Raw genomic sequence first — 12,424 nt, 5'->3', positions numbered from 1 at the left:
CAAAAATTTCTACATTAAGTCCAAAACTGGATGATTAGGAAAACCTGGATGACAACATGACCACCACCATAGCGTTTTCCCTAATTACAGTACTATTTTAAGAAGAGTTAAGCATGCTGTAAAGACCACAGTTAATTTGAATTGGGAGATTCGATTAGCAGCTACGCCCACCATGATACTAATGAGTTAGCCACAAAAGAAATTTGCTTTCATTATTGGTGATTCGATAGCTTCTGTGGTGCACTCTTTGAACTCCGTACTTCCCACATAGAATAACGACTTCATATTGTGGTTGAGAAGTCTTGAGTTCAAATCCAATCTAAAAAGCCGAAATTATTATAAGGGCTTCTATTGAGAGTGTGCTAGTGTGTGTGTGTGAGAGAGAGAGAGAGAGATTTAATATCTCAAGAAATAGTTGGAATTTTTCTGCGGGAACAAGTTTGGCAAGAAGAGGCTGAAGAACACGCTGATCGTCAAATATGAGATCGGATTAAATTGCTTATGATTAGCTACAGCTGATTTGGACCCCATGCAACGAATATCCTAAGTATATAATCACCAAACAAACATGATTTATCGTATTGAATAGGACTAAAATTTTATTATATACAAAAATTCCAAATTTAATAAGCAAGTATTCACATAAATATTTGTGGAATATTAATATTATATTAATTATATTAATATAATATTAATATTAATATATTAAATGTAATATATTAAATAAATTAAATATTTAAGAAAACAAGAATAATAATCCATAACTCAATAGCAAGACCTAAAAATACCAAGACTATTACTCAAGCAGATAGAAAAAGGCTGATAAGCTCTGAAATGAGATTCATGCGCAAAACAGCTGGATACAACAGAATGGACTTCAAAAGAAATAGTGATTCTTAAAGGAACTTGAGGTGATATCTGTTTTCGACTACACCGATCTTTATAGAGTGAGATAGACAGAAAGAATGAGGGGACAGAAGACTCTCCAGAGAAAAGATGGGAAGAGACCATAACATGCCACTAGACCTATTACTGGAAAGGAAGAAGAAGAAGACAAAAATTTGTATTTCTTATCTAATTATATTATTTTGCGTTAAGTTCTAAGCAACTGAATACAATTTGTACAATAATTTTAAAGATGAATATTTGGGCGATGAATTTTAATTTAATCATCAGTTTGTCGTGCTAAATGAGTTAAAATTCAAAAAATGACAGATGCAACAGACAGTTGAGATGTATCTTCAGTAGTGTTCTATTTATATTAACTTTAAAGCGTAAACGCTTAAAAATATCCACTGATACATTTAAACATAACTAATTATCTGAAGTTGTCAAAAGAGCTATTTTTAGTCAAATAATATATGATTCAAATTCTTAATTATGAATCAGGTTACTATTTGAACAACAATTGTATATTAATTGGGAATTTTAGTGAATTTGAAATTACTCTACTCAGCCAGAAATGCTATGAACTTAACCCATCAACTTCGTTTTAAAAAGCAAATGAGCATATCTTCGAGCTACGTTTCTATGGACAGGGTTCATTTGTGAAGATTTCATTCAGATAAATTTCCGAAACCGTTTCATTCCAATAATAATAAAGTTTTATTTATTTTTTTAAAAAAGTTCGCTAATATCTTTTATTCCCAAAGGGAGTAGACGGAACCTTATAGCTCTAACTAACCGCTGTCCTTAATCCCAATTAATACAAGTATGCTGTAGCCTGAAATAGTGTGAGCTCCATGGTCGATTTTTCTGAGTTGTGGAGTTAAAATCCCGAATTTTCGGGAAAATAAATTCTGCTTGCTTAACTGTAATGTACACCTCATTGTACATTACAGTTCAAATTAATTTTTTTTTTAAAGTTTTCCTATTTTCTCGATATAGGAGAAAAATAAAATAGGTCTCGTAAAACAGAATTATGAAAGAGCACATCTTATTTCGTTGTTTCCAGTGAAAAGAAGACGTGTATATTTATTAACATTACATGCTAAGATTAAAATTATTAAATTTAGTGATGATTGTATATCCAACACTGAAGCAAGCTGCAGGCTAAACTTATTTTGCACACTGTTAAAACTACAGTTATCCACAAATGTGATCATCTTATTGCCGAAATTGAAACAATTTTAATGGTATAGATTGATAATTAAACTAGTTGGCGTGTTGCCTTATGCAAGCTATTCAGAATAACGTTTTCGTTTAAGAATATTCTAAATTTTTCGTGTGCGTAACTGACTTAAATAAACGTTTTCTATGTCATTCACACACACACCTGCTTAAAAACGTTCTTAAACCATTACATGCAGTGAAAAAAAAAAAAAAAGTCAGTGATTTACTATACGACGGTGGCCTGGAACCTAACGTGTCGTATTACCGTGGTATGCCGATATACTTTTATCGGTGAAAATGATAACTGATTAATAGCAAGTTTGGTGAAGGAAGTAAAAGACTGCTTATACTTGAAATACACAAACTTTTCATCATGAAAGAATGTAAAACTTCCCCAAGTAATCAATGGTAGAACGTCGCAATGAATTTATCTATTCCTAGCTACCGACCTCAATAATTAATTCAGATAAGCTGTGCATGGGCGGTTTTGTTTTTAAATGAAGCTTCTGATATGTGTAGAGCAATTGAAACAGAGCGAAACTATCTCGAGAGTAGTTCTTAAAGAGTGTGTGCTTATTTAAAAATAATTCGTACAGCCTTAAAATACTTAATTGCACATCCCTGGAAAAGGTAGACTCCAACCCCCCAAGAGTGAAAACAGCATCAAATATTAATCCGATCAGACAGTCTAACAACTAGAAACAAAATTTCGGTTTTCAGTGCTCTCGATGTTTCTATAACCTTTAAGTCGAATATATTATTAAAGTAATAGTAATATGAAGTACCACTACAACGTGCATATATTTTCAAATATAAACTTTTTGTAAATAAAAGTTTTTATAAAAAAGAAAGTTCATTGAACACTGTTATAGCAGACCAGAATGCAAACTAAGAAATCTAGGCCGTTTGGAGCAAGAGTTGAACTCGTATACCTTGAAAACTCCGCCATGCATGAACAGTTTGCCAAACAAAACTTTAATTTTATAGAATTCGGCATATCATGCTTCAAGCTATCAAACGACCTATACGTGTCACTTTAAATGAAGGCTAGAAATTACAGACCTGTTTTGCCAGTCGTGGAGACTTAAGATGGCGCTGCTGTTGAAACCAGATTAAAACATTTAAATGAATTTTCTTTTACACTGCGGTAATATACATACAGTATCTTGCAACATCCACTTGATAGTACAAAGCAATTATAATTTATATTTAAATAGTAAAAACCATTAACGTACATGCTATTTTATTCCAAAGCTATTAATATTTCAGCAATATGAAACATAGACAAATAAAGAATGTGCGGATCAATTAAAATGTTTTTGATTCATTATTTCATATAAAATTATCATTTGATTTTTTTTCTTTTTAAGCAATGGGGTTTTGGTTAACTATTACCATGATACCACACAACTTCTATTTGATAATGAAAATAAAATAAATAAAACATGACGAATAAATTAACATAAAGTATCAGTTAAAGGGGTAAAAACCCCTTATTGTTTTTCAGCCAGTAAGCGAAACTAAGATCGAAAACTACGATCTGAACGTTTCATGCCAACGAACTGTCAGCGTATCCAAGCGTAAGTGACCACTTGGTAGTGCCATACCACGGCCACTCGTTGCAAAGGAGGAGCAAGATCCATCACTGTTCTTGATATTTTCTTATAATGTAAAAACACACAGCTCTTAGGAGATGTAGCACTGTTTTACATTATGAAGAGAGGTCACTACCCAGACCGGTTTCAACCTTTTTTGAGGTCTCATCAGTGAGTAGCTAGACCTAGAATATCAGAGTTTAAGTGAAAAGAACTTACCCTCCTGCCATGATCAGAGCTTTATAACTCAATAATACCTTATCCTTATATATATATATATATATATATATATATATATATATAAGGATAAGGTATTATCCTTATATATATATTTATATATATGTGTGTGTGTGTGTGTGTGTGTGTGTGTGTCCTTATATATAAATATTATTTATATATTATACCTCAACCAATAGTGGAACCTTAGGTTGGAGATTTTACAGGGAGGGAAATGGATGGCAATTTTGCTATCCGATTGCCAGAAAGGTGTGTCACTATATTATATTATAACATAGTATAACTAAGATGAAAAGCCAAACGGCTATTTTTTTCTGGCGAGGTTGATCAGTTAAGGGGGTAAAAGGGGGTTCAACCTTTGCAACGAGTGGCCGTGGTGTGGCACTACCAAGTGGTCACTTACGCTTGGATACGCTGACAGTTCGTTGGCATGAAACGTTCAGATCGTAGTTTTCGATCTTAGTTTCGCTTACTGGCTGAAAAACAATAAGGGGTTTTTACCCCCTTAACTGATCAACCTCGCCAGAAAAAAATAGCCGTTTGGCTTTTCATCTTAACATAAAGTATGTCAAAACGTAGCGCCTAAGCGAGTACTTCATAATTATGTGCGTATTGCTTTTATGTAAATAATTATGCAGATCGATACTGAGAACTGTTTTTTAAGGTGTGGTGAGCATATAGGGCAATTATATCAGAGGGGGATTAAGTTCATGCTGAAAGTGTTGTATAATCAGTCCGCACACCCATCTTCGATGGCTGATAAGCAGAGCAGTAATGTACGAGTTCTTACAGTTCGTAAAGAAACATTGGTTGAGTAGCTCATTCATCACTTAGATATCTGCAGCTGTTCTTTAGCAATTTTAAAGCCAGGCACGCAGTATTTTTATTGACCTCGCCACCTTTCCTCTGATTTAAGGATGCCATCTCGACTCCATTAAAACAGCATTACACTCTTCGCTGACGAAGGAGATTATCGACTAGCAATGCCAAATAATCTCCACCTACAAGGTTAGGAGAACCCCCTCCAGCGTTTCCTTGGAGTGTGTTCTCGGTGGGTGAAACGGCAAACAGTAACTTCGTCTCCTGTCGTGCACGGTTCTTAATCAGAACGGAACAGGTTGGTCGGAGTGCACGTGGTCTACTAAGCACCGGTTGCTATCTGGACCGTTTCCAGCATAGCTGTTCGTATCCCATGGAAGCAGATACCTTCCCTAGACTACTGGAGTAAAGCGGTACGGGGTCCTTAGTTTCCGACTTGGTCTTCACTTTATTTTCAAATAAAGGGACATTAAATCGGAATTAGACGGGGTTTCTTCCCTGCCAGGAGTCATCCAACTGTGGAAGGGGTGTTTGAGGCATGCATTCAATTCTGTTTCAATACGTAATTGGTAGTCTTTCTTGGTGCAGCTGATATACACCTGTTTATCGAGACCAACTGAGGCTTAAGTATTGTGTCTATGCATGCATTAAATAGAGTAACCGGGCTTCGTTTTGCTGGCCATCACCCTTTCTTTAAAAAAAAAAAAAAAAAAAAAAAACCCTTTAAAAGTCTTTCAGATTGCATCTTAATGGAAACTAACAGCGAGACTGTTCGATCTCCACACACACACACACACACACACACACACACACACACACACACACACACACACACACACACACAATGCATTCATTATAAATTCTTACAGTTCGACAAACAATTCTGTCTGTTCAACAGACAAGCGTTATAATCAGTCGTATAGCTATTATTATTATTATAACTCTACCCGCGAAAGAATGCAAACCTAAAGTACATTAGCACCGTGGATAGGGGACCTAAGGATAAGATAATAAAAATCCTGCTCTAAAGACCAAACATGACTTTTACACTTCAGGCCTCCAATAAGAGTAGGAGTTTTGCTTGGTTAATAAGAAAAATAGTCTACCACAAAAATATTAATAATATGCATTCAATTCATATTATTTATTATGCTCATTCATATTATTCATTTATTATGCTCATTCATATTATTCATTTATTATTATTATTCATTGTTAGATATTATATTATTATTATCTTTTTATATATTTACATTATTATTATTTATATTATAAATATTATATATTCCATTATATGATGATATTATATTATTCATTCATAATGTTCATTTTATTGATAACAGTTTTAATAAATTCTCTTTAAATTTTCTTGTAAGGAAACTCTCCACGTAAAATCGAACTCTCAGTATACGGAGAAATAACTAAACTTTGTTAATAAGCACAGATATCGGTTGTAAATAAACACTGCTATCTATGGATAAACGAAGAAATACGAATTCATGAAATAATGGATATATAAGTTCTAAACCATTCAGGGTATTCAGAGGTTCACAAGCATTTGTGCCATGGGTAGAATTTGAAACAGCAATCTTTCGACTGCAGAGCGGTGTCATTACTTCCACTGTTCGTTCAAATGAGTTATATAATTAAAGGGAAACCTAAGATGCATATCAATGAACTAGCAGTAAGTCTTGAATTGGTGTCACACCTATTTCCTCTTCAATGGCATCGTTTTAAACCTGAACAGTAACTACATTGAGGTATACACAGATAGTAGTGGTTCAGTAGTTTTGGTGCCAACGCCCTCTGGCGGGGGCGCTAGTTTGTGCACACTACCTAAACAAATGGGAGTTACAAAATTATAAGCCTCACGTGAGTGTGTGTTAAGTAAATAGAAAACTTGCTACTCACCCTGTACAGCCTCTCTTTTTGAAACCACGCGTCTTCATCTTCCTCAAGGGCAAAGTCGACGTTCAGTTCATCCCGTGAACGAGAAAGAATACGTCGGCGGCTGATCATAGCACACTCTTTCAGCCTCGACCTAGAAGAAAACATAATAATGAATCATTATTCTAAAAAAAAGGATGTTATTTTATGATGAATTCAATATCTAATTAACATATACTTTACTCTGGTTGAAATCATCATCTCCTCCCCTTAAAAAAGATGTCGTATAGAGGTTAAAAGTGATAAACAGAAGAAATAATAAAGCAATTTTGCTCCAGGATAGTTCACGATTGGAATCATTAATGAGACAAAAGGTAGACTGAAATCATTTACTCTGAGTATATTATTGTTATTATTGAATCTTTCGTTCTTTAAACGAAAAATAAATAAATAAAAAGACGAAAGAAAACGAAAGTAGAATTTTCATTTTGGTCATGGAATTAAACAAACCTAATAGAAAAAGTATAAAATCTTCGACGGATACTTACATCATCTTCAGCAATCTAGGACACTGCGATCCGACGATTTTGACATCTAATAATGAACGAAACTTTAGAAAGTGTGCCAGCACAAGTCCACCAAACTACCATAAAAGTTGCCTTGCCCGCATTCTCTGACCAGCTATTTCCTTCCGTTTTTGTTTTCTTTTTCTTTTTCAATAACCAATGGGAAGAACATGGATGAGCCTTTTGGCATAAAACTGGATGCGGCGATGTTGATTGTCTATGACTAACTCTGGTATTGCATCATTTTGTGAAAGGAAAACCAAATAAAAATTGGGTCAGCGTCCCCTTAGAGTTCCCCTTTGTTTGACTAAGTGCTTTGGACATCTTTTTCTTCTCTTTATCAAAGAGACTTCTTTGTTTTCGGATATTTATTTCGTTCTCGTCGTTATTGAAAGTTGATTAAAATTCACCGTGATATAAGGAAAGTCTAATACTTACTCTATTGATCGGATGAGGTTAATCACACTAAAGCATGTTGGGTACAAGTAACTGTACTACTTTTCAGGAGGAAAAAAAAAAGGACAAAATATCTCGCCGCTAGAACAGAACTGACACTACTGAATTATGTTTGTTGGTTTCCAAGTGTGTGTGTGCGCGCGCGCACGCAATTATGAAATTCATAACTATTCCACGATCTACAGTCAGTACCATAGATCGTAGAATAGTGTGTTAACCATTAACCATTTTTAGTTAACCATTTGTTCTAAGAGACCCTATGTTATATCCCTTCAAAATAGACAATATTCACAGATGATAAAAGTAATTACTGAAAAAGAGAGCCAAAGGCTTCATTCACTTCGGCGATGCAAAATTATTCAAATTAAGTGGATATTGAATCCAACATTATTTCTAAGCCGAATAGAGAAACTACTCTGAAACTCTTGTAGTTTCTCTATTCGGCTTAGAAATAATGTTGGATTCAATATCCACTTAATTTGGATAAAAGTAATGCTTCCCAATATTACTCCCGTTTTGAAATATGCGGACACAAAGTATTATTAATATTTCAAATAAGAGAAAAACGGTCACAGTGATTCAGATACGACTTTTCTAACCCTTTTAGGATTAGAATAGTCGCATCTGATGTTAATAATTTTTAATGATAATATTCATATTTACCACTTCAAATTTCATTTTTTTTATATTTCAAACTTCGTTTTCGAAAAAATAGAGAGATCTTGCAAATAACATTTTTGGTAAAGAAAGGCAGTCATTTCCATTCGTATTACGACGATGATTTGAAGCGGAGTCGATGAAATAATCATGTTTTAGACCATAAGATTCTGTGGTAGTGTCTATTCAATGAACCAATTCCAAGAATCCTCAAGAAATACAACCTGGTCTGGTTTTCCCTTTCAGTCGTTTCCGACCGTAGGTGACTTTGTAGGCATTGCCCACAAAGTATTCCTGGTGATATTTTTACAGGGTAGTTCACCATTGCTTTCCCCAACCCCCCAATTTTATAGGGGCTCGGGACTGGTATATGGCTGGGACGTATTCGTGAGTGTAATCCATGTGTTCACTGGGCAGGTTTGCCTGTTCTGGTGGACAAAAAAAAACCGTTTATCCGGGTGAAAAAACCCTACCTTAGTAGGAGACCAGCTAACTGACCGTTATTCAAAAGAGACGAAATAAAAGTTCATCACGCCACTGACGGGAATCGACCCGAGTCTATGCGCCCAAAGGGAATCGTCTATACTGACTGAGCTACGGAGGCTCCAATACAATCTAGTACCTATATTTGTTCCATTCAACAAACTCTTCTCGTAAGTTTCTTTCTTCTAAAAATGAACGAATCTCCTCTTTCTCTGCCTGGCGTCTACCAAGTTCCTTGTGATTGCCACTTTTCCTATTTCGGATAAACTGGACGTTTTGTAGAAAAAAAAAAAAAAAAGATTACAAGAATGCCAATCTTACATCATTAATGAGAAATCTGGCCTAGCACATGGAATCGACACTGACCACAGAATCTTCTAGTCGAAGACATGTTTACTCCATCAATGGCACTTGAAATTCGAACGTTTATTTAAAGAGAGCCTGCTTAATTGCTCTCATTTGAATTCTACTATTTTATTTCTTTTGTGACTGCTAAATGATATTGTAGGAGAGTTTTCCGAAAAGTAAGGTAACGCAGTTTTTTTCTTCATAATGGTGAAAGGGGATGAGATAAAACACGGTGGACAGATAGACTCGTTAATAACGTTCAAAAAGACCGCCACTGCAGTGTGGCGCTACTGTCGCCTCACAGGTAATTCCAGTTGCAAGATGACGGTTAGTGTGCGAGTGTGGTCCAAAACAGGTGACCGTGAAGTCATTCGTTTTTTTTGCAAGCGAAAAGGACTTGACAAAATGACATTCACCGTGAACGGGTTGCTGCGTATGGCGAAAAGGTGATGTCAAAGAAGCAGGTGTGTTTTTGATGCAATGAATTTAAAGCGGGCCATGGTGACATTGAAGATCGACATCGGACGGTCAGGCCATCATCAAGCAAGGCAGAAGAAAACATTTCTCGCATTAAGGGCATCGTTCTTGAAGAGACCAGCGAATGAAACTGCGTGAAATTGCACAAGTGGTGAACTTTAATAAGTCAATTGTTCTCGGGTATTTGCTCTCGGATGTTAAGTTAATCACTTTACACCGCAGAGCAAACAAGACTCCATGATCTGGAAACATCCAGAATCTCATGTGCGTAAAAACTGTTCCCACCGTCCGAAAAGTCATGGTCACAGTGTTCTGGGATCGCCAAGGCGTTTTGTTGGTGGATTTCTTGCTGGACGAACAATCAATGCAGAGCTTTACTGTGCAATGTTGTACAAAGTGAAAGCCAATTTTCGAGGCAAAGGACCAGGACTTCTGATAAAAGTGATTTTGGTATACGAAAGCTACTCTACACACACAACGTGAGCTATAATAGTGGGGAACTCTGCTGCATCCTCCCCTACAGCCCAGACTTAGCGCCATCAGACTTCCATTTGTCGCTCTCCCCTCAAGAAACATCTTTCCGGAAGGCATTTCACTACGGATGAGAAAGTTCATCAGGCGGTGCGATGTTGGTTACCGGGTGTGGGGATTGTTGTAGGGATGTTGCTGTTTTGATCAGGGACTCTTGTTGTGGAATACGTGAAAATTTACACACCAAACATTTTGGACCATTGTGTGTTACCTACGCTGTTCTGTTTCTATGAAGACGATTCGATTGAGTAGCCGTATCGTTGTGCTAAATATCATACCGCAAGGGGCTCTGAAGAAAGAATTTGACAGGCAGTTACAGAATCTAACTGAATCCATTCTTTTCGTTTCCATGCTCGTTTGGTAAAAGAATGGATTCAGTTGGATTCTGTAACTGCCTGTCGAATTCTTTCTTCAGAGACCCTTGCGGTATGATATTTAGCACAACGATACGACTACTCAATCGAATCGTCTCCGTAGAAACAGAACAGCGTAGGTCAAAATGTTCGGTGTGTAAATTTTCACGTATTCCACAACAAGAGTCCCTGATCAAAACAGCAACATCCTTACAACAATGCTATGTGCAAGGATTATGCAGGGTGTCCCAAAATTCACACAAGATATTAATTTAGCGCCATTTGTGCGGTAAAGTGTTGCCAACGAGGAAAAAAAAGACAGCGTGACAGCTGACAGTTAAGGGTTATTAAAAATGGAGCGCTACACGAAAGAACAACGCATTTTCATTGTTGAGCAATATTTTAAAAATAATGAAGGTTTGGCAGCTACAGTTCGCAATTTTCGTACAAAATATGGTCGGAATAGTGATTTAACTTCATCAACTGTGAAAAGATTAATTAAAAAATTCAAGGAAACTGGATCAATTAGTGATCAATTAGTGATCTTATATCCTTCAACAAGTCGTTCAACAGAAAACATCGAAGCAGTTCGTGAGAGTGTTGCTGAGAGTCCAGGAACATCAATTCGGCACCGTGATCTTGAATTGGGCATTTCGAGAAATTCTCTACAGCGTATTCTCACGAAAGATTTGCATCTTTATGCTTACAAAGTTCAATTGACTCAAGAACTGAAGCCTACTGACCACACACAGCGAAGAGAGTTCGTTGAATGGATTATGGAACAAAAAGTGGATGCTTATTTTTCGAACAAAATCATCTTCAGCGATGAGGCTCATTTTCATCTTGATGGCTTCGTTAATAGACAAAATTGTCGCATTTGGGGTTCAGAAAATCCACGAGTGATTGTTGAGAAACAAATGCATCCACAACCTGTCACCGCTTGGTGCGGATTTTGGGCTGGAGGCATCATCGGTCCATTCTTCTTCGAAAATGCGGCTGGTAAGGCAATAACAGTTAATGGTGCTCGCTATCGCGACATGATAATCCAGTTTTTTTGTGCCTAAATTGCAAGATATGGATGTGGACGACATGTGGTTTCAACAAGACGGTGCCACATGCCATACAGCCCGAGAAACAATTCAATTACTGCATGAGTCATTTCCTGGTTGTGTAATTTCCCGTTTTGGTGATCAGAATTAGCCGCCCAGATCATGTGACTTAACGCCGTTGGACTTTTTTCTTTGCCAACAAGGTTTATGCCAACAAGACCACGACCACCCACGCCTTGAAGGAGGAAATTGAGCGCTGTATCAACGAAATTCAGCCACATTTATGCAAAACGGTCATGGAAAATTTCGACAAAAGATTGCGTATGTGCCAGCAAAGCCGTGGAGGCCATTTACCCGATATGCTATTCCATGCATAACCCTATACTGTATACTTTATGAATCAATAAGAAATTACAATTTTAATTAAAAACCTGTGTTTTCTATCAAAATTACTTCTTGCGTGAATTTTGGGACACCGTGTACATTAAATGATGACTACCAGAAAAGCAGCTGAATTATACAGGGTTATCCTGGCACAAACTTCTCAAGCTATAAAAACCTGAATCCCTAGTTAAGAGCATTCATACACGACGAGATGAATTTACAATCCTTTTCAACACTTTATTTCTCTTTTTCGGATTTATGTGGTTTGACTGAATATGAGTTGTTCGGTTTATTTTCGCTATCAGATTTTGAAGTCCCAACTTTTAATGACATCAGCCACAGTTAATCTTAGCTACACTATTTTTTATGTGAATCTCACCCACGAAAGGCTGTTAATACCCACAGTAATACCTAAAGCAACATGTCAAAGTATGATGACAGCTCGTAAAAGTTGCTAACTCGAATGCTCC

The 12,424-nt window shown here is 36.4% G+C and overlaps 1 protein-coding gene across 1 annotated transcript in view; it reads right to left on the bottom strand.

The window, feature by feature from the left end:
• LOC150098573 (uncharacterized) overlaps positions 1 to 12,424 on the bottom strand; it is a 123,176-nt gene that overhangs the window by 89,526 nt on the left and 21,226 nt on the right. The window contains exon 2 of the mRNA XM_090405586.1: positions 6,675 to 6,804. Coding sequence (XP_090261712.1) covers positions 6,675 to 6,782 — 108 coding nt within the window. The 5' untranslated portion in view covers positions 6,783 to 6,804. The remainder of the gene's footprint in view (positions 1 to 6,674; positions 6,805 to 12,424) is intronic.

Source organism: Typopeltis vanoorti, chromosome 15 (genome assembly GCF_054136105.1).
Source record: "Typopeltis vanoorti isolate ZY-2024b chromosome 15, IOZ_Tvanoo_1.0, whole genome shotgun sequence".
Taxonomy (NCBI): domain Eukaryota; kingdom Metazoa; phylum Arthropoda; class Arachnida; order Uropygi; family Thelyphonidae; genus Typopeltis; species Typopeltis vanoorti.
Note: the sequence above shows the minus strand (reverse complement) of the source record. Positions and strands in the feature narration are given on the sequence as shown.